Raw genomic sequence first — 23,893 nt, forward strand, 5'->3', positions numbered from 1 at the left:
ACAACTTTACTGGGGAAATCTACCAAAGGATTAAGGAATAGTGTTAGTTCTATACAAACTCCTCAGGAAACTAAGAGGGGGAAAAAAAAAACAGTGGGGAGAAGAGGGAGGAGGAGAATACTGTTTAATTTATGAGACTAAAATTATTCTGATATCAAACCACACAAAAATACCACAAGAAATGAAACCTATAGCTCAACACCCTTCACAAAAACATGTAAAATTATAAGAAATCAAATTGAAAAAATATAGAAAAAAAGGATATATCATGACCAAGTGTAGTTTCTCCCAGGAATGCAAAGTTTAATGTGGGAAAATCAATGTAGTTCAATATATTAAATAATTTTAAAACTATATGATCATCTTGAAGGATGCAGAAAAGCATTTGATAAACTTCAACATCCATTTCTGATGAACATTTTCAGCAAACTAGCCACAAAGGAAATTTCCTCAACTTGATAAAAGGTATCTATAACACTTTCACATAAAAAATAAAACCTGAACCTTTTCGCCCTTAGCATCAGGAACAAGACAAGAAAGTCCACTTTCACCACTTCTATTTTACTAAAGATTCTAGGCAGTGCAATAAAATAAGAAAAGGAAATAAATGGTATTCAAGTTGGAAAAAAAGTAAAAATTGCCTTTATTCAAGGATAGTAATTGTCTAGGTAGGAGATCTAATAGAATCCATGAATAAAAAGCTACAAAAACAAGTAAGTCAGGTTAGGTTGCAAGATATAAGTACGCAGAAACCTACAGTATTTCTATGTAGCAAGAATATTCAGAAATTAAAATTTTAAAAATACCTTTTACAATAGCAATAAAAAACAAAACGTAGTGGAAAAATTTAACAAAAAGTAAGGCCCATACACTGAAAACTATAAAACACTGCCAAGCAAAATTAAGTAAGATCTAAATAATTGGGAGAGGGACATTTTGTGCAGATTGTAAGACTCTATATTAATAAAGATGTCAATTCTCTCTCAAATGAATCTACAGGCTCAAAGTATTCCCCACTGAAATCTGAGCAGATTATTTGTAGAAACTGGCAAACTGATTCTAAAATTCACATGAAGATTCAGGAGATCCAGAATAGGCATAACAACTTTGAAAAAAAATTAACGAAAGTTGGAAGGCTTACACTGCCTTGCTTCCAGACTTACTAAGAAGCTACAGTAAGAAAGACTGTACTAAATTGGCATAAAGGCAGACAAACAGCTCAGCTGAACATAATAAATTCCAGAAGTGCTCCCACCTGGACATATACGGTCAATTGTTTTACAAAGGTGCAAAGAAGAAAGACTAATCTTTTCAAGAAATGGTTCTCAGACTGGGCACAGTGGCTCACACCTGTAATCCCAGCTTTACTAAAGCTGTCTGCCAAGGCGGGCAGATCACCTGAGGATGGGAGTTCAAGACTAGCCTGGCCAACATGGTAAAAACTCATCTCTACTAAAAATAAAAAATTAGACAGGCATTGTGGGATGCCTGTAATCCCATCTACTCAGGAGGCTGAGACACAAGAATCACTTGAACTAGGGAGGTGGAGTTTGCAGTGAGCCGAGATCACATCACTGCACTCCAGCCTGGGTGATAGAGCAAGACTGTTCATATATATATATATATATATATATATATATATAGGCCGGGCGCGGTGGCTCAAGCCTGTAATCCCAGCACTTTGGGAGGTCGAGGCGGGTGGATCACGAGGTCAAGAGATCGAGACCATCCTGGTCAACATGGTGAAACCACGTCTCTACTAAAAACACAAAAAAAATTAGCTGGGCATGGTGGTGCGTGCCTGTAATCCCAGCTACTCAAGAGGCTGAGGCAGGAGAATTGCCTGAACCCAGAAGGTGGAGGTTGTGGTGACCCAAGATCGCGCCATTGCACTCCAGCCTGGGTAACAAGAGCAAAACTCCGTCTCAAAATAAATAAATAAATAAATAAATAAATAAATAAAAATAAATTAATTAAAAAAGGTTCTCAAAGGATCAATTACCCATATGCAAAAAAATTAACTTTGCTCCATACCTTGTATCACACAAAAAACATAACTCAAAATGGATCATGGACTTCAATATAAAACATTAACACTGTAAAACTTTTAGGAAACAGCACAGGAGAAAATCTTCAGGATCTAGGGTGAGGCGAATTGTACTTAGACTTTCTAAAAACACAGTACATAAAAAATATTAATAAATTCAGCCTCTTCAAAATTAACTTTTCTTCTGTGAAAGACAATGAGAAGAGTATGTAAAGACAAGCTACAAAGTAGTTTATTCTAGATACTGACAAAGGACTAGCAGCTAGAATATATAAAGCATTTTCAAAACTCAATAGTAAAAAAAAAATCTATTTAGAAAATGAAACATGAACATACATTTCACTGAAGAGGATATACAGATGGAAAACTGGCACATGAAAAGATGTTCAACACCATAAATCCCTAGGCGAGTGCAAATCAAAACCAATGTCACTATTACAATACATCTAACAGAATGACTAAAATAAAAAACAGTCACAATACCAAATGCTGGCAAAGATATAGAGAAACTAAATTGTTCACACATCATTAGTAGGTATGTAAAATGGTACAACCACTTTGGAGAAATCTGGCACATTTTTTAATGGATCTAGCATGTAATTGCCATACAACCCAGCAAACTGCACTACTGGACACTTATCAGAGAAATGAAAAAAACATTCACACAAAAATCTATACAAAAATGTTAACAGTAGCTTTATTTTTAATACTAAAAAACAATAAACAGTCCAGAAGTCCTTCAACAGGTGAATGGTTAAACAATCTTACAATAAAATCTTAATAACCTAAAATCCTACTAAATAGATTTCCCTTGGTTAACTGAAATTGTTTATTAAGAAACCGCTATTATGTGAAGAGAATACGTGGCAAAGAAATTCATCACAAATTTAAGACGATTACTTCATGAAAATGATAATCCTCATTTTTTTAAATTTAAGAATTAAAACAGCACTGTCCAACTGTATGTTCCCTGATGCTAAAAACATCCTATAATCTGCATTATCCAACACATTAGCTCCTAGCCACAGTGGCTATTTATACGGGACCTAGAAATATGAGACTAAGGAAGGGAATGTTTAAATTCGGTTAAATAGCCTTATGGCTAGTGACTTCCACATGGGACAGAATAAATCTAGAACTTACAGAAAAACTTTAAAGAACACAGAGAGGCAGCCACAACGTAAAAATCGTCATCAGTGTATTAGGTCAATACTTCACAATCAGGGCACAACTGACATTTTGGGCAGAATAATTCATTGCCCAAAACTGTCCCAAAGAGAGGATTCCTTTCAAATGCCAAGAGTATTTTTCCCCAAGTTTAGTTTTATGACTACTTTTGAAATCACAGAGTATCATATCATTCATAGAAATTACCAAAGCTATTAAATTCATAGCAATAATGCATTTTCACCAGCAGAGGGCAGACATATGTTATAAAACCACCACTTGGCACAGCATATTCAAATATTTAAGAAGCCCAATCGTACTGAATCAAAAGATGCTACTATATTCATTTACACAAAAAGAATTGTACTTCTGTAAGGTAAGAAAGCAAATGTGCTAAAAAAGAAATGTATATTTTTCAAAAATACACCGACAAGTCTCCCAGAAACCGATTTTTGTCAATTGTAACAGTTTATTCAAGAGTTAACTATAATCCCTCAAACAAATGAAAATAATCCTGACAAAGTTCAATTAAGCCTTATTTCAAGGGCCATTTACAAACATATTAACAACATTCCTTCTGCTGCAAAATAAATTCCAAACAATTTTCTTCACAGAGCACATAAGTTGTCAGAATTCCAAGAGAACACAAGTATTTGTTTCAAAAGTAAACTAAACACAAAAAACAAAACAAGCAATGGAATTTGGCAAAGGTGTTAGAAATGGCAAAGGACTCCCTAAGAAAAGCATAAGAAATGGTGCCAAAATACTAAAAATTCACTTTCTTAAATCTTACTGCACTGTACAGCAGGTGAAAAACAGGCTCTAAAGCAATTTGGGTTCAGTTTCACAACAAAAATTTTTCATAAGAGCTTAGAAAATAGTTTTAATGTCTACCAAAAAATACAAAAATCAAATGGCCTTTTCTAGTTCCTTTGACTTTCCATATTGCATTTAATTTTTCTGACTATATCCCCTTCTTAAAATCCTGGCAGGGTGCAATGGCTCACACCTGTTATCCCAGCACTTTGGGAGGCTAAGGTGGTTGGATCACCTGAGGTCAGGAGTTCAAGACCAGCCTGGACAACATGGCGAAACCCCGTCTCTACTAAAAATACAAAAATTAGCTGGGCGTGGTGGCACATGCCTATAATCCCAGCTACTCGGGAGGCTGAAGAAGGAGAATCGCTTGAACCAGGGAGGTGGAGGTTGCAGTGAGCCGAGATTACGCCACTGCACTCCAGTATGCACAACGGAAGACTCCATCCCAAAAAAAAAAAAAAAAAAAAATATGAACTACTTACTTTTCCTGAGACTTCCGTATTTTTGTACTGGCCTAGTCTCAGAATCTGTTCAATTACATTTTTTACCAAACAAAACATAATTCACACATGCTTCCTGCAAAGTAATAAAATGAATGAGTGCTCAAAAAAACTAAGACCTGGCATAATTACCAAACACCTACTCATTTATCAAACCCTTACTTTGTGCCAGACATGACTTCACAAGCTGAGTTAATCCTCACAACCCTGTGACACAGGTATTACCACTCTATAGGTAATGACACTGGGGCTCATAAAGTTTAAATACTGCACCCCCACCACAAGGAAGGAAGAAGGGAGTGAAAGGAAAGAAAGAAATCAGAGCAAGCAGTGGGAGAGCTGAGCCTTCAAAACAGAGCAGTGAGCCTTCAAAGCCCATGTTTTTGCCTATCAAACAAGTCTGCTTCTCAAAGCTAAGAGCAGAGCAGTGACTCTACCAACCCACAGACAACTGGAGAAAGAATACTACAGAGGAAATATTACCATCTAACTACTGTTTTTTTACTTTAGTAAATTTGGGAAGAAGGAATAAACTGTAAAACAGTTCAAAATGTCATAAGGACACTGAAAAACTGAGAAAGTTCTTTAAGGAGCTAATAAAATCTCCAGAAACAGCATTCATTCTGCCAACATTTTTTAAATGTTAGTTTATTTTGGCAAAGAAGTTGAACTTTGGTGATCATTTAAGGATTTGGTGGTCATTAGAATATTATTTTTTAAAAAAGAAAAATAAAAATGAAACTTAATTTTTAAGAATCCATACTCCTTGTTTCACCTGATGGTCCTTAAGTTTACCCCTTGTCAAATCTATAATTTCTTTCTTTGCCCAGGTGACTTAGAATCCTTTAAAAATTCAGCTTAAAATTTCAAAATTCTGATCAAGTACAGTAAAGCCCTCTGTATTTTGTTTGCCCTTTCACTAATGCTCTAGTGCTTTCCATCTATAAAATCTCTCTCAAGCACAAAAATATTTATAAATCCTCTTTTATTTTTCACACTATTTACAGATTTATATTAAGAGATAATCATGTGTTCCTAGTTAACATTGCCGATGACAACAAATATCATCCCAAATTTTGAAAACATGTTTACACTACTGCCAAATTTATGTGTGAATAAACTGGCTAAATAAATAATAGATAATCCTTGCTCACTCTGATAACTATCTTCTTAATATGCTGCCATTATATAGATAATGGTTTGGTTAAGCATAAAAACCCACAATTTACCTCCCTTCTCACTGTGCAGAATGACTTAAAGAGAATGAAAATGTTAAAAAGCTGGGTGTTACCTTTTGTAATGTATTAACTTTACAAAAGGTAACACATTAATATGTGACCTGACAAAGTAACAGACAGATTTCCCGAAGACTTGGGTTCACTCCCATGTTCACTCATTGTACCATTGCTTTGAACAAGTCATTTAGCTCTTTTATCTCTCTAATATGAGGAGACTGGAACAGGTATCACACAACTCTCTTCTATCTCTAAACTTTTAACAATTCCATAATTACCAATAGATAGATAGGCAGATCAGAAACTGAAGATATTTTTCCAAAATGCTCAACCCACTTATTCATAGTCTCATAGACGGAGTATAGATATGATGGTGCAGCCTACCAGGATACCCAGAGGAATGAATGCTGTCTGGAATTTTGTGTTCTCTTGGCCCAATGACTGGTCAAGAGAGAAAGGTGAAAAGGATTGCCAATCCCACCCTCCCAAAATGTAGGGACAAATCCTGACAGAATAGAAATTACCAACAAGCACATTTAAAATGTTCATCAGTCAGGTATGGTGGCTCACACCTGTAATCCCACCACTTTGGAAGGCCAGGGCGGGTGGATCACGAGGTCAGGAGGTCAAGACCAGCCTGGCCAAGACGGTGAAACCCGGTCTCTACTAAAAATACAAAAAGAATTAGCTGGGTATGGTGACAAGCGCCTGTAATCCCAGCTACTCAGGAGACTGAGGCAGAGAATTGCTTGAATCTGGGAGGCAGAGGTTGCAGTGAGCTGAGATTGTCCCATGGCACTCCAGCCTGGGCAACAGAGAGAGATTCTGTCTAAAAGGAAAAAAATTCAATCTTAACAGTATAAATAAAATGCAAAATAGTATGATACCATATTCACCAACTGTATTAAGAAAGCCTTTTAAAATATGAATACCCAGTAATGGACTAGGTACAATAAGTCAGCTATTCTTTTCGGTTTTTGTTTTTTAGACAGAGTCTTGCTCTGTCTCCAAGGCTGGAGTACAGTGGCATGATCTCCAATCACTGCAACCTCTGCCTCCCATGTTCAAGTGATTCTTCTGCCTCAGCCTCTCAAGTAGCTAGGATTACAGGCAGGTGTCGCCACGCCCAGCTAATTTTTGTATTTTTAGAAGAGATGAGGTTTCACCATGTTGGCCAGGCTGGTTATGAACTCCTGCCCTAAAGTGATCTACCAGCCTTGGCCTTCCAAAGTGCTAGGATAGAGGCATGAGCCACAGTACCTGCCTAGCCATTCTTTATATAGTAGTGGTGGGAAGGTAAACTGGTCCCAACACTTCTGGCAATACAGATCAAACAGGTTTTAATCTGGTATACTCTTTAACATAGACCTTAGATTTTATCTGAAGAAAAAAGTGTGCACACAAAGCTTTACAGCAGCAGTATATGCAAACACAAAAGTTAGAAAACATACCAATCAGTGGAGAGGGATTATTTTTACAAACTTTTACATTATTTTAAAACACGATTAGCCAATATTCTGCACATAGGGCCGGGCACAGTGGCTCATGCCTGTAATCCCAGCACTTTGGGAAGCCAAGGCAAGCAGATCACTTGAGATCAGGAGTTTGAAACCAGCCTGGCCAATACAGTGAAACCAAGTCTCTACTAAAAATTATCTGGGTGTGGCAGCAGGTGACTGTAATCCCAGCTACTTGGAGGCTGAGGCAGAAGAATCGCTTGAACCCAGGAGGCAGAGGTTGCACTGAGATGAGATGGCACCACTGCACTCTGGGCAAAAGAGGGAGACTCCATCTCAAAATTATAAAAAAGAAAATTCTGTGCAAAGAATAACCCTAAATCCCCTACAATGTCCCACTATCCTTATTCTCGGCAAATGACTTCATCAACTAATTGTCCCCTCACATTTCAGACCCATCTTTACTCTATCACAAACTGATCCATATTCTTCCTGATTTTTTTTCTCCTGTCAAAAGCTAACCACTTCATTGGTGTTTTAAATTTTCTCTAAACCTTGCATTGATATATTACCTAGATATGCCACACTTGCTTCTTAGAGAACTTGCCTGCTTTTAGTCATGAAAAGGGAACCCCTATCTGCTATTCCTGCAGCACTACTGGCACCTAATAGAAAATCCTGCACCGAGAGGTGCCAAAAAACCGTTCTAAAGATTCCATAAGCAACTTTAGAGCTGTGTATGAATAACTCCTCCAAAAAAAAAAAAAATTAAACCTCTGTTTTCCATGTTTTCAAAGTACTCAATATTTTAATTGACTTGGTGCACGTGCGTGCACGCCTGCGCACACGCACACACACACACACAAAATGCACCCACACATGGCACCAAAGATTTTTCATTCTTTTAACCAGCATCAAGAAGTGTATCACTTCCACAAAATCTTTACTCAGACCATTATATTTTCGAGGAAGACGAAAATAACTTTAGGAGTGCATATGTTACAAAAATTCAAATAAAAGAATTGAAAACCTGCTACATAATCTACAGTAACTATTAACATCAGCAAAAGAAGTACACGACATATTTGTATGTAGTTTTTTTCTAAGACAGGGTCTCACTCTGTCACCCAGATGAGAGTGCAGTGGCACAATCACGGCTCACTGCAGCTTTGACCTCCTCAGGAGATCCTCCTACCTTAGCCTCCCAAGTAGCTGGGACCACAGGCACATGTCACCACGCCCAGCTTTTTTTTTTTTTTTTTAACTTTTTGTAGAAACACAGTTTCAACATTTTGCCAAGGCTGGTCTTGAACTTCTGGGCTCAAGTGGTTCACCTCCCTTGGCATCCCAAAGTGCTGGGATTATAAATGTGAGCCACCATTCCTAGCCTACGCATTCTATTTTTTTAAAATAAGTTCCCACATCCTGATCCTTAGCAACCACTGACCTATTTTCTATCCCTGTAAGTTTTATCCTTTTATTTAATAGAAATCTACGTAATTGTAGCCAAGCAAGGTAGCTCATGCCTGTAATCCCAGCACTGTGGGAGGCTGAGGCAGGCAGATCACCTGAGGTTAGGGAGTTCGAGATCAACCTGGCCAACATAGTGAAACCTCAACTCTACTAAAAATACAAAAATTAGCTGGGCGTGGTGGTGCACACCCGTAATCCCAGTGACTTGGGGGGCTAAGTTAGGAGAATCACTTGAACTCAGGAGGCTGCCGAGAGCTGAGATCCCACCACTGCACTCCAGCCTGGGAGACAGAGTGAGATGCCATCTCAAAAAAAGAGAAAGGAATCCATGTAATTGTAATCTGTATTATGTAGTAGTTTGTGTATGGATTCTTTTTGCTAAACATAATGCTTTTATGACACATTGCTACTTCATTGCTTTGTATTGCAAAACATTATTCCATTGTATGGATGCACCATTTTCTTTATCCATTCATCAACTGACAGACATTTGAATTGTTTCCAGTGTTTGCCTACTATGGATAAAGCTGCTATGAACATTCAAGTACTTGTTTTACTTTGTCTATTAAGTTGCAGCATTTCTTTAGGTATTCTGAATAAAGGTCCTTACCAGATATATTTTTCCCAGTCTATGACTTTTAAGTGCCATTTGAAAAGCAAAAGTTTTAAATTTTGATGAATTTTGTTTTCTCAATTTTAACTTTATGGAATGTAATTCTGTATCCCAACCAAGGATCCTTTGCTTAATTCAAGGTCCCAGAGATTTTTTCCCATGTTTTCTTCTAGCAGTTTTATAGTTTTAGCTCTTAAATTCAGTATTATAATCCATCTCAAATTAGTTTTTGTGAATGGTGTGAGGTAAGGTTCAAGGCATTATACATTCTGTTGTTGTTGTTGAAAAGACTATCCTTTTTCTCCACTGAGTTATCTTGGCACTTCTGTTAAAAACTGACCATAGTATGACTCTATTTCTTGGATTACGTATTATGTTCCACAGATCTATGGCTGTCCTTACACCAATATTACATTGTCTTGATAACTATAGCTTTATAACAACTGTTAAAGCCAGGTTGTGTAAGATCTCAAACATTTCTTTCCTTTTTCAAAGTTTTGATTTTGGAAGGTCCCTTGCATTTCATTTAAAATTTTATAATCAGCTTGTCAGTTGCAACAAAAAAAGCCTTGTGTGATTCTGACTGGAATAATATTGAATCTAGAGACAAATTTGGAAAGAAGTGACATCTTAAAAATATTGAGTTTTCTAATCCATGAACATGGTATCTCTGATACCTCTCTCCACTCTTTTAGGCACAGTATTCATTAATTTCTCTCAGCAATCTTCTGTAATTTTCAGTATACAGGTCTTGCACATGTTTTGTTAAATTTATTCCACAGTTTTTATATTGTTATGCTGTCATAAATAGTAATTTTTACTTCAACTTCCAATTATTTGCTGCTAGTATGAAGTTACTTTTTCTATAGTCACTTTATTTTTGTAAATTTAATAAACTCAATTATTCACTCTAATAGCTTTTCTATAAATTTCTTAGGATTTCCTACATAAATGATCACATTGCAAAGAGATCATTAAATGACTCTTGCATGCATGTATGTATTTTTAAATAGGTCCTGTGAGAATGGCTAACTTAAGTAGTACTTCATCACCCTATACCATCTTAAATACATCCAAGTCAGTACCACTTACAAAAATGTAGATTCCATATATAATTTCTATCATGAATCCACTTTCGTAGGCAGAATAATGGCCCCCAAAGATGTCCTGTTCTATCCTTGGAAGCTCTGTGAATAACTTAAGGACACTGAGATAGCAGTATTGCCCTGGATTACTCAGATAAACCCAATGTAATCAATCACAAGGTTCATAGAAGTGCCAGAGAAGATGTAATAATGGAAGCAGGGGGTGAGGAAGAGCAGAATCAAAGATGACACACTGCTAGTTTCAAAGACAGAGAAAAGAGCCATAAGCCAAGGAATGCAGGTGGCCTCTACAAGCTGGAAAAGAAAATAGATTCTCCCCTAGGACCTCCAGAAGGAACACAAGCCTGCTAACACCTTGCCTTTAGCTCAGTAAGACTCCTTTTGAACTGTGACCTCCAAACCTGCTAAAATGATAAATTTGTATTGTTTTAAGCCATTAAGTTTGTAGAATTTTTTAATAGCAGCAATAAAAAACGAACATACTGGTGATGATCATTTCACTTAAATATTCTTCTGTTAATTTTTTGTCACTGTATACCATCATCACCCTATACACAAAGCAACTTCCAAGAGTGGAAATTCTTGAAAGAAAATAGCACCTAGACTAAACCACAATTTTTATGATTTTTCCTATACTGGAAGATAAAGCTATCCGAAATAGTATTTCTCACAGAATTCCTTTATTTTCTTTAGTTTAGGCTTGAGCTGATCACTGCTCAATGAAAGACACTCTTTTACAAAAGATCAATGACAGACATCTGAAGGTCTATCATCAATCACTTGGATCTCTGGTGAAATGGAGACCAAAAATTGCTGGGGTACAGGGGCCACAGAGAATGAAAGATTATTAGAATTACTTATAATTCTCTTTCCTTTGGACCCTCAAAGTCCTCACATTTATCCCTCAAAATACATGTGAACAAAAAATTAGCATGTTTCCAACAGAAAGTGAAATAATTTTAAAAATGACTTCTATATGGTACTCCAACTAAATGCCACTCCAAGTTAAACACGGTGCTACCTAACACCTGAGGTAGAAAATACTGGTATTAGGCTGGACACGGTGGCTCACACCTGTAATCTCAGCACTTTGGGAGGCCACGGTGGGAGGATCACAAGGTCAGGAGTTTGAGACCAGCCTGGCCCATGCTGAAACCCCAGTCTTTACTAAAAATACCAAAATTAGCGAGCCATGGTGGCATGTGCCTGCAGTCCCGCTACTTGGGAGGCTGAGGCAGGAGAATCACTTGAACCCAGGAGGCAGAGGTTGCAGTAAACTGAGATCATGCCACTGCACTCCAGCCTGGACAACAGAGCAAGACTCCATCTCAAAAAATAAAATAAAATAAAATAAATAATACATTAATAGTAAGAAAGCATTTCAGCGAAAAAGTTTCAAACAAAAAGACTCCTCAACCCATGGGTAAGAGTCCTATGAGTTGTGTGATATAGCCTGGGAAAATTAAAAATAATACCAGGTAAATTTGCTTAGCAAGACCTAAATCATCAGTAAAAAGCTTTAAATAAAAACGATGAAAGTTTGATGACAATCCAAATGTCAATAGGAACCAAAAAGTAAACTCTCAATGATAGAATTTTTTAATAATAATAGTAAATACTGACATAGAAGTGACAAGGTATGGGATTCAAGAAAGAACACAGACCACAACAGGGCTGAAATAAATCTTTGCAATAAGGATTAAAGAGAACAAGGACAACTGGTCACTAAGCAAGTCATAGGGAAAGTTGAGACTGAAACCTAGCTTTGCTCAACCAGGCTAATGTTCTTTCAATTCTATAATGCTGTATCTATGGTTTAAAAAGCCCAGGTAGATGAAGATGACCAGTACCTGACCTAAGGATATAACTGCAAAAACAGAAAAATATACAGATAGAAATATATGTGTGTGTGTGTGTGTGTGTGTGTGTGTGTGTGTGTGTGTGTGTATGGAAGACAAAACAAAAAAATAAATAAACAGAAACACTAAAGCACTTCTCTGTGGACTCAGTAAAGTTTAGCAGTTGCTCACACCTCTAATCCTAGCACTTTGGGAGGCCCAGGAGGGAGGATTGCTTGAGGCCATGAGTTTGAAAGCCTGGACAACACAGCAAGACCCCTCCCCCAAACACCCAACAAAAAAGTTTTTTTTTTAATTAGCCAGACATGGTGACAAGCCTATGTATGGGAGGCTGTGGCACGCAGATCACTTAAGCCCAGGAGTTAGAGGCTGCAATGAGCTATGATCATACCTCTGCATCCCAACATGGGCAACAGAGTAAGACCCTGTCTCTATAAAAAGGAAAAAATTAATAAATAAAATAAAGTTTAGCGATCAGACAAAAATTCCAAATTTGTTACGGCATTTTGAAGTTATGGTGGTTCTGCTATTAATGTAATGAGGGAAACTAAAATGAAGATCGTCCGCATTTGAACACATTTGGCAATAATCTGAGAAAAATCTTAAGTTAGCTGAAGGTGACAGTCCTCCAAACAACAACCTCTTTTATCACAAAATGTCTACAACAAAAACCAGTGTTTTATCTATCATACCATCCAACATAGTTCATAGCACAGACTTGGACTAGATCTTCTGGGCTCAACTCGACTCAACAGTTCAGATTCCCAACCCTATGTCATCTCAATAAAATCACAATTTCCCCAGTGCTTATAAAATCACAATAAAACCACAATTTCCCCAGTGCTTATAAAGGCCTCTAATGCTCATCCTTTCTCCTCCAGACTGTACCCTTACTAGCATGCTAGGTTCTAGAGCCAGCAGACATATACTGAGGCTCCAACATGTCCTGTATAATATACTGGAAGAAAGTATGTATTACCAATTATGCTTGGAGGTCCCCAAGACCACCCTCAGGTTCAGTAATTTGCTAAGAAGATTCAAAAGATTCACTATACAGTTGTACTCATGGTTATCATAAGTATAATCAGCAAAGGGGAAAGGCATAAAAAGTCCAGGAGATATAAGGAACAAGCATCCAGGTGCTCCCTTCCAGTGGAGTTGCACTGAACACACTTAATTCTCCCTGCAGTGAGCTGTGACAACACATGTGAAATGATGCCAACTAAGGAAGCTCATTAGAGACTGAATGCCAAAGGTTGTTAGGAAGGCTGGTCATTTAGGTACCCCTGCCTGGCACATATGCCAATTTCAGACTCCCAGAAGAAAAGCAGATACTCAACATAAACTACATTCATTATGCAACGTAGGCACAATGACAGACTCTTATCACTTAGGGTAGTGGGACCATCCCCAAGTTCCCACTCAGATGTCAGTCAAGGGCTATGAGGCCTGCTTTGTTAACTCTTTTCTTCACACCAATGACTAATAGATCCTTTTGAGCATGAACCTTACTTACCTATTCCCTGCTAATCCCCAGCTCCTTAAAAACACCAGTCACTCTCCTAAGTTTTGTTTTGGTTTGTTTTTTGTTTGTTTGTTTGTTTGCTTTGAGATGGAGTCTCACCCTGTTGCCCAGGCTGGAGTGCAATGGCACGATCTTGGCTCACTGCAACCTCCACCTCCTGGGTTCAAATGATTCTGCAGTCTAAGCCTCCTGAGTAACTGGGATTACAGGCATGCACTACCACATCTGACTAATTTTTGTATTTTTAGTAGAGATGGGGTGTCAGCATGTTGGGCAAGCTGGTCTCAAACTCCTGACCTCAAGTGATCCACCCACCTTTGCCTCCCAACATGTTGGGATTACAGGTGTGAGCTAGCCTCCCAAAATTTTTTTAATGAAAAAATTCCTGGCTCTACCACTTTATGCTCTGTGTACTTGGATAATATTATTACCTATCTCAAAGGTTGTTTTGAGGATTAAATGAGTTAATATATATAAAGTGTGAAGTACATCATCTCTGGTTTAAAAAAACTATATAATTTGTGACTATAGAAGGAATGCTATTATTTGCTTTTTTTTTTTTTTTTTTAACATTTTCCAGGTCACAATGGAGCTATCCTATCTCTAAATTTCTAATGAATCTACCAATGTAAACATAAGATTAGAAGTTAACTGGCAATTATTTCATATCTCCTGAGATCTCTAACCAGCTTATAGAGAACTATACCCAAAACGTTTGTTTTTGTTGTTGTTTTTTTGAGATGGAGTCTCACTCTGTCGCCCAGACTGAAGTGCAGTGGCTCGATCTTGGCTCACTGCAACCTCTGCCTCCAGGGTTCAAGCCTTTCTCCTGCCTCAGCCTCCCGAGTAGCTGGGACTACAGACGTGTGTCACTGCTCCTGGCTAATTTTAGTATTTTTAGTACAGACAGGGTTTTGCAATGTTAGCCAGGCTGGTCTTGAACTCCTGGCCCCAGATGATCCACCCACCTCAGCCTCTCAAAATGCTGGAATTATAGGCATGAGCCACTTCAACCGGCCTCCAAAATTTTTTTAACAAACACAATAGTATCTAACATAGTATTTCATCTTTTTAGTGCCCAGAAAATACTGATTTATCAACAAAATTAAATGTCTTTACAGTGGTAAGAATGTAAGACAGTCAACTCTTCAGATAATAATTACAATAAAATGGCCTCCAAGTTTCTTTGATCTTCTTGCACTGAGAAAATTGAGAAACTGAACTAAAATGGCTTGAGTCTAATCTGTTAAAAGACTATTAGTACAGGCATATGAAACAAGCAAAAGGCACTGGGCATGGCAGCTCACACCTGCAATCACAGCACTTTGGGAGGCTGAGGTGGGCAGATCACTTGAACCCAGGAGTTCAAGACTAGCCTGGGCCACATGACAAAACTTGGTCTCTACAAAAAATACAAAAATTAGCTGGGCATGGTGGCATACATCTGTAGTCCCAGCTACTTGAGAGGCAGAGGTGGGACGATCACTTGAACCAGGGAGGCAGAGGTTGCAGCATGTCGACATCACACCACTACACTCCAGCCAGGCGACAGTAAAACCCTGTCCCCTGCTCAAAAAAAAAAAAAAGTGCCAAAGGCTTGAGTTTATGAAGTACATAATTACTTTCAAATATTCTACTTTGCCTTAAAGACAGCATGAATTCTAGTCCTCTACAGGTTAATAAAGATGGATAAAGGTGTGTGTGTGTGTGTGTGCGCGTGTGTGTGTCTTGTAGAACAACAATTTAGGAGATGTAAGTCTCCTTAATAAAGTACTGAAAGAAAGTTTTATCTTAAACAAACAAAAGTCAAAGAAGAATTGCGAAGAACAAAAGGAGGGGAGACAACATGTAAGTTTTAAACTGATGAGTCAGAGATCCATGGTTTCCATCTCAACTCTGACCATAGGACTCTACACAATGAGGAAAACCCTCAAGATCAGCAGAATTACAAGAACAGACCCATCAGACAGAAGTTTCACATTTTGAGGTAATTTTTAGATGGGCAAATTTCTTCAGGTGAATTATAATCAGACTTTTATTTATATAAATTTGTCCCGTAAGCATCAACATCATAATAAACACCAATTCCCCAAGGTGAACTTTACTTTTTAGTAAAAATTACTACACTTTAAAATGTAACAACTCTAAAATCTCAAAGACTTAATGAAAAATATGAACTCTTGGATTGGCTCTTGCAACCAAATAGGCTCTACAAATTTCTACTTTTTGAGAAGTTTAGAAAACTAAGACTCCCTTGAAGTCAAGGTATTGGACATAATTAGGTTCTGCCAATTATCTGCCCATGGAAAACACGAGTGGGGCAGAGGCCACATTCCTACAGAAAGGGAAACTAACAAAAAAATCTCTACAGACACTAAGTGGTTGCAGCACCATAGGCCTTATTTCCCCATCATCGTGCCAGTTTCATGGGTAAGAAGCAGCTATGACAGTGGAGCATGGGAAGCAGTGGCCTTATGTGTGGCCTTGAGAGCAGAAGTTCAGTACTGACTCCCTGACTTTCCCTCTTCCAGCCCTTCCAACGACTTGGTAAGTACCTGATTCCTGAAAATGGCTACAGTGGATCTGTTTCCTGCTCTACACCCTGGGTTACACATTAACACTGTATGAATTTAGGTTCTCTTATCCTTTTCCTGAACACTGTTCAACATCTCCTTACTCAGGATTTGCCTGCAATCCTCACTACCCCAGTTCTTCTTCTGACCTGGGACCACCAAAACTGATCATGCTTAAAGAAAGCTTATCCAGTAAGGGCCATATAAAACTACTTCTGTTATTTCATACCTGTACGTTTGTGTGTACAGCTGTGACCTTTAATGCCTTCTCTACCTGATGGAATCCCACTCCACCTTTAGAACTTAGCTCAAATGAAGAAGACTCCTTTGTGACTCTCCCAACAAGGTCACTCCACATGCCACTCCCTTTCACAGGTGCACTCCCTTTCACACACACCCTGCTGCCTGCCAGGGGCTCTGTGCTCATTCACACATTCATTCAAAAAACCCTTGCTAAGTTACATTTACCTACCACATGTCCTGAGAGCTGGGGATACTACCCCAAACAAGATAAATAAGATCTCTTCTCTCTTGCAGCTATAATCCAACAGAGATATAGGGTACCCCATAAGTACCTAAATAATGCTTAATTACAATTGTGGTAAGTACAATAAATGATTCAGGGTGCTGTCTTTTACATATAAAGGGAAGCCTAACCTAATCTCAGAGGATCAAGAAGAATTCTTTCCCTTGAAAAGACACTTAAGCAGGAACTGAGAGATGAGCAAAAGCTGAGGAAGTAAAAAAACTGTTACAAAACTTCCCAGGCAGAAGAACAGCACGTGCAAAGGTCTTTAGACAGCATTCTGGGAACTGTAAAGGCCACCAATGGGCAAAAGTCAAGGTGCAAGGTGAACAACAGCTGAAAATTAGTGTAGAGAAGTTATTTCTTACAACCATTACTACAAGCACTTAGCACATTGTTTAAGAATGATTTGTTTGAAAAAAACAAAAAACAAAAAACAAAAAACCATACTAAACAAACTCCTTTAGGTCTTAACAATTTTTTTTTTTTTTTTAGCTCTCTTACCTAATATAATACCTAACAGTGTGCCTTCAAGTCAAGATCTGCAGAATGAAGAAACAAGTGTTTGATCTGAGCAAAGAGCTTACCCTCTCAATATCAGACAGGCTGAACAAAACAATCTCTAGAGTTAAAAAACGTTGTGTTTCTGACTACCCAAAATTGCCTGGGCAAGAGACCCACTTTCATACCAATTTAAACGTGCTCAAAATCAAAGCTAGCAAAAGGTGGAAACAGACCAAATGTTCATCAACAGATGGACAAATTGTGGTCTATCCATACAATGGAATATTATTCAGCCATTAAAGGAATGAGGTACCGACACATGCTATAAAATGAATGAACTTTGAAAACATGAAGTGAAAGTCAGAAACAAAAGTCCACATGTTGTATTATATTAAATATCCACAACTGGCAAACCCACAGAGACAGAACATGCAATGGTGTCTGCCAGTGGCTGGTGAGAGGGGACAGTGGGAAGAAAACTGCCCAATGTGAATTTTACCTTTACGCATTTTTTAAATCTCAGAAATATACATTAACAAGCATGGGACATGTCAATGTGGTGCCTGCCAAGCCCAGCACTGTTTTCTAGGAGCCCTACCCTGCGAAGTTCAGGCCACTCTTGATGTCCAGCATGGCGCCCTAGTCCAAGCATGTGAAAAAACAGAGAAGTGTAAAAAAAAAAAAAAAAAAAAAAAAAAAGCTAGCATTACCTGCGGATGACACATTAAATACTAAAAACTAAACTTAAAACTGGAAAGGCATTCTCAGTCCTCACTGCTCCCTAAAGTGCCACCAACTAATAACCAACAAAGCTGCTTTAAACTCCGAGTCATGAATGCAGCCAGGAGAGAAGAGGAGTAGTTCCATCTGCCTGTTCTTAAATTCTCCAGTTGTTCAACAGATTTGGTAAGAGCAGGATCAAGAGCAGGAAACTGGCACCTCTGCCATCCTTTTCTCCTCCCTTTCTTCCTAAATACTGTCAATCCAGGAAACACAAGTAGGTGATTCAGTAAGAAAATGTCAAAACCCAATTGACATACCACTACCAACTATTACAAGGCAAGAGAATGTCGGCACCTCAAATCCTAAGCTTTAATTTTGGTACATATTCTCAAAGTTCAGTGAGAGAAGCATTCTTTGAAAGAAAGAAAATTGAGTTAACTAGGAAATAACTTTGAAATATAGCACATGAAAAGCTTTATGCAATTTACTAGGCAGTGAAGAAAACATCAACACATACACAGAATGAAACTTCTTAGTAACTGAGCTGTAGAGAAATACCCTTAACATATCTTTTAAAAGTAGTATATTTATAATTTTATCCTAGCATATAGATCCAAAATCATGTAACAAGCCAAGAATTCTACTATAAAAAGCCTCCATAGTGTAGTTCAACCTTACCAAAAACTCAAAAACTGCAAAAATATATTTAAATCAATTGCTCTATCATGTCAATTTTCAATTACAACTAGGAAATCAAGTCTAATTAAACCAATAAGTGGCCTTGCCTGTGATTTTTTTGCCTGAAAGATCAAGATAAAATAATTTACAAGATCATTTTAATATTAATCTAGATTTAGTAACAAGAAAAAAATCATCCTTGTAAATCATGAACCTGGAGTTCATGCCCTTCAGGCTGCATCGTTGTACTCTTAATACCATTCTCTTTTCTCCCACTTCTTCACTTCTCAAAAACAAACCAACAAAAGGCCAGACAAAATCAAAATACAAAAGACATTCATTCATTCAATACATATCTACTGATTTCCGTGGCAATACAAACACTGAGCAAAACAAATACTTCCTATTCTTCAGGTCCAAAGAAGTAAAACTTTTTATTCTAATTCAAGAAGCACATGATTCTCTTCTCCCCACCCTAAAAAGTAAATTGAAAAAAAAATGTTAACATGGTTAATAATGGCTTTTAAAAATCTGGATTTTAGAAAGCATTAGTAAATCTGATTTTATGAAGTACTTTTTTAGGGACAGAAATTTCAACAAAAATTAAATTATTTTCTAATAATGTCTATAGATGAAGGTTAATTCTGAAACTGTTACTATTCGTTCAATGAACAGATTTAATATTTACCACCATTTTACTTAACCATGTTATTACTCAAAATGACAAAATGTGTACTATTTAATTTCAGCTCCTTTCTTTCAGGCCTTTTAAAGGACCATTTTTCAGTGTTTCACTAGTGCAGTCAATGAAGATCAAGCAACTGAGCCTCAATACTGTACAGAACTCCCCAATAACCACACACAATCAAATTATCAGGAAAACAAATACTACTACAAGAACCAGACATGCACTTTGTAAAAACTCATCACCTGAAAAGGTTACATAGGATAATTATAATTTTGACTCAATCAAGTTACTATATTGGAAAGTGCTTCATAAAAATAATCTAGTTACAGTATTCCCACATGATTCTTCCAGTAATTCAGTACCTGTTATGACAGTGAAGTAACTTGCTGATGCTGTGTAGCTCAGTCTAGTCAAATATTATCAGCTTACTGAAATGTGACTCATTTATATAGTATTGAGAATGAACAGTAAAGCGTCAGAAAAGTCTAAGTCAAGTAACACAGAAATCTTAAATGACATTCCCCCAAAGAGACTGTCTCGTGCTTTGGAGAACTACCCTATTTCTCACCCAATAACGAAATAAACCAATTAAAAATACACACGATCTTTTCTTAAATACATGAGACATTTATTTTTTAAAAAAAATCAGAAATACGTTTCCCATGAGATTACTTACAAGACATTAAACATAAATCAGATCTCCAAACACAAAACATAGCAGCTAAAAATAGTATATCTATTTCAAAGGCTGAGGCAGAAGCCCTCCAACTGAACAAACTAAAATTAGGTCTTTTCCAACTCTAGATCTTTAAAATGAACCTTCAACATTATGAGCTGCACAAATCAGTGTCCACATATTCTCCCAAATTGGCTGGTCAGAGAAAACCTAATTACTAAAATCTTCAGAAATATAAACCCACTGTCCTCCAAAAGACTCATGTAATGAAATTCCTCTTCATTCTAGCAATAAACAGATTTAAAAAACAATCCTACTACTCTTAAAGACCTTTCTCCAATTAATTTACTCTGTAAAACTCAAATCCACCGAAAAAGACCACCACACTCGTTTTCAATAAGCAGAAACAAGAGCCCTGTACAAAAGCTGTCAGGTGGGCAGGCAGGTAGGGCTCGGTCTGGGAGACCAAGAATCCGAGCCCGGAGAGGGACGACGGGGTCACACCGAAGGGTAGTGGAAAGGATCGAGACCTAAGGGCGGCCCCACCCACAGAGATAGCTCTGAGCAGAGCTAGGAGGGCAACTCTCTAACCCTAAGCTCTGCCCAGACCGGCGCCGGATGCCGCGCTCCCAGCCGCGTTCCTATCCCCAGCCCTGTAGAGGGTCCGAGCATCGCGACGGCGGACACCTGCTCAACTCGGGGGCTGGGAGGAGAAGGGGCTGGGGCCACAGGGCCTGCGGGCCTGACCTCGCCGCCGCCTCTGGCGGACTTGAGGGTCGACAGCAGCCCGGCACCCGCCCGCTCAGCCACCCGCCCTCCCGTCAGGGCCGGGGCCGGCCGGCGAAGCCGAGGCATCCGCTCGGCCCCGAGCGCCGCAGCGGCGGGAAGGTCACCGGTCGCAGGAGGCCCCGACCGAGGGCAGCAACGACGCCCGAACTACCTTTGGCCTCACAGTCGGCGCAGTACTTGTTGTCCTCCTCCCTCAGAAGCTTGGAGAGGATGAGCTGGTGCTGCTCGTTCAGCTTCTGAGCCTTTTCCCGGCAGGAGCGCGTCGCCATCTCGGCAGCGGGGCGGGAAGACCGGGAAAGCTACAGCGGCGGCGGACGCTGGCTGAAGCCGGGCAGAGTGAACGCACCTGGCGCCGCCCGGACCGCGGGCAGACTCAGCCCAGGAAGCGGCAGCGGCAGCGGCGGCGGCGGCGGCGGCGGCAGCTGGAACAGGAGGAGGGGCAGCAGCGGCGGCGGCGGTGGCAGCGCCGACGTGTCCCGCCTCCTCGCCCGGCCGGCCAGCACGCACCGCTAGAGCCGGAGAGGGGAGGGGGAGGGAGACCAGGACGCGTCGAGGCTTCCGGGTGGCGCGGAGGAAGAAACCCGGGCGCTGGGCGCACTGCGCGTGCGCGGAACGCGCGGAGCCTGGCCTGCCGGGTCTTTCCGCAAAAGGGCCTTCTGCCCAAGGTGATTCCGGAAAGCCTCGTGCGGGTTTCCCCCGCTTTTGAGATGTGATGGTCCCCGAGGGGCTCGAGTAAAACCCGGTAATGGAAGACCTTTTACAAGGAGGCACTTTCACCTGCCCTTTTGCCTTTCCTCTTGCTGGCACAACATTGGAAATGCATCAGTTCTAGCGACTGGGTGTGTTCATTTATTCATTTGAGGTTTATTCGCTTGTAGTTTAGAAACTGGAGACAATGGAATAAAAGAGGAAAAACGGTCTCTTACATTTTGAGGGCAAGAAATAATCTAGTAGTGACATGCATTAAGGGATAACATTTTATTGAGTGATTACATTTTATTGAGTGATTACTCTCTTATAAGAACTATTAGCTCGTTTAACCCTTTCGCCAACCTTATGATATTGTTATCCTCAGTACACAGAGGAGGAAGCTGAGGCATAGAGGAGTTAAGTAACCTGTCCAGATTACAGAGCTACTCAGTGAAGGAGTTGAGATTCAATCCAAAGCAGTCTGGCTCCAGTCTAAAACGCCTGGCAGTAAGCCCTTCCATAAGGGGCAAAAGTGTGACCAGGAAGCCAAATACTAGGCGGTAATACTTTAACAAGAAGCTGTGTAAATAGTGATCCTTAATCCAAGAGAAAGAGAACTAAAGAAAACACTTTTGCTTGGATCCCAGACCCTAATCCAGGCTCATGAGGTTTGCACTCTGGGTGAGGCAGTTTAAATGATTTGGCTTGTTGTATATTATGAGGAAGTTCTAATATGGGGCTTATGCAAGCGTAATAAACACAGTCCTTGCCTGCGGTGAGGCAGATGCTAAGAAAGGTGATGAGCAAGAGTCGGTGTTACACTTTTTAGTAAGGCCAATTTCTGGCCGCTGGCCCTGCATAAAATTGATCCTCATTGCTACCTAGCCCTGTTCTTGGCACAGGGGCCCAAAAATGTTTGTGAGATTAAATTGAATGGATATGGCAATGAAGATGCTCAGTAATTAAACAAATTAGAGCTTAAACTGCATAGCTCTGACAAATAACAACTAGGGAGATATCAGGGTGAGTTCCAATAAACAGAAAAAAAACATTATGTGGGAGGTAGAATTTATGAGCCTTGTCCTGAAAATAGGCTTGATTTAGATGGGGACTGGGGAGGGAGATATTAAGAAAGAGCAGCATCACAAAAGCATAAAGAGTTCAAGTACCTTGGAAAATAGACTGGAACAAAGGGTACTACTTAGGATGGAGTGAGAGATAAGGCTGCATAAATAAACTATGATACAATTATGGAAGACTTGGGAAGCCAGACAAAGTAATATGGCCTTGATGCAATTGACAGTAGAAAACCTGTAGATTCTTCAAGTAGGGTAGTAGCACAATAAAAAGTATCTTTTGGTAAAGTTAGTCCTTCAGTAACCAGTAAACAACACCATTTTTTGAGTACCTCTCTTCCCTACAAAAACTCTGTTCAGCACTGTAAGGACTCAGAAAAATGGAATACAAATTTATCACCAAAAAATGACCTTCAGGATGGCTTGAAGGGTCCCAATCATGTCCAGTAGAAATACTTGAATGCCACATGTATAACTTTAAATAATACGGTAGCCACATTTAAAAATAGAAAAAGAAACATAAAATTCATTTTAGTAATTCATTTTATTTAACTCAATGTATCCAAAATATTTTTTAAGATGTGATATAAAAAATTAGTGGGATATTTTGCATTCTTGTTTTCATACTGTCTTCAAAATGCTGTATTACACTTAACAGCTCATTTCATTTTGGAGTAGCTGAATTTATTTTTTAATTTAAAACTTATCAAAAAAAAAAATGAGGCTAGGAGTTCAAGACCATGCTGGTCTATGGGGTCTCACAATGGGAGCCAGCATGGTCTTGAATTCCTAGCCTCAAGCTATCCTTCCTCCTTGGCCTCCCCAAAGTGCTGGGATTACAGGGTTGAGCTACTGTGCCCAGCATGGAGTAGCTGAATTTCAACTGTTCAGCGGCCACATGAGTCTAGTGGATCATTAACGAATAGTGTTGTTCTAGATGGTCAGCTTAGAGGCTATTAAAATGTAAATTTGAGTTGATTGTATTTTAAGGCTATAGTAAAAAGAAAGAGACTAGTCCCCAAAACATCTTGGGAAGAAAACAGCATTGCATTTATTCACCAATATTTATTAAACAACTTCTATCTAGTACACTAATAATCAGAAGCTTACAGTCTACTGTGAGATATAAATATGTAAATAGAAAAGAACTACACTGTAAAGTCTATAGC

General features: G+C 38.9%; 1 protein-coding gene across 2 annotated transcripts in view; it reads right to left on the bottom strand.

The window, feature by feature from the left end:
• Nucleotides 1-21,368, bottom strand: part of SMAP1 (small ArfGAP 1) — a 185,417-nt gene extending 164,049 nt beyond the window's left edge. For both annotated transcript variants that reach the window (XM_074398109.1, XM_003926334.4), the window contains exon 1: nt 21,110-21,368. In XM_074398109.1, coding sequence (XP_074254210.1) covers nt 21,110-21,227 — 118 coding nt within the window. In that variant the 5' untranslated portion in view covers nt 21,228-21,368. The remainder of the gene's footprint in view (nt 1-21,109) is intronic.
• Nucleotides 21,369-23,893: the final 2,525 nt, after the last annotated feature.

Source organism: Saimiri boliviensis, chromosome 4 (genome assembly GCF_048565385.1).
Source record: "Saimiri boliviensis isolate mSaiBol1 chromosome 4, mSaiBol1.pri, whole genome shotgun sequence".
In the NCBI taxonomy this organism is placed as follows: domain Eukaryota; kingdom Metazoa; phylum Chordata; class Mammalia; order Primates; family Cebidae; genus Saimiri; species Saimiri boliviensis.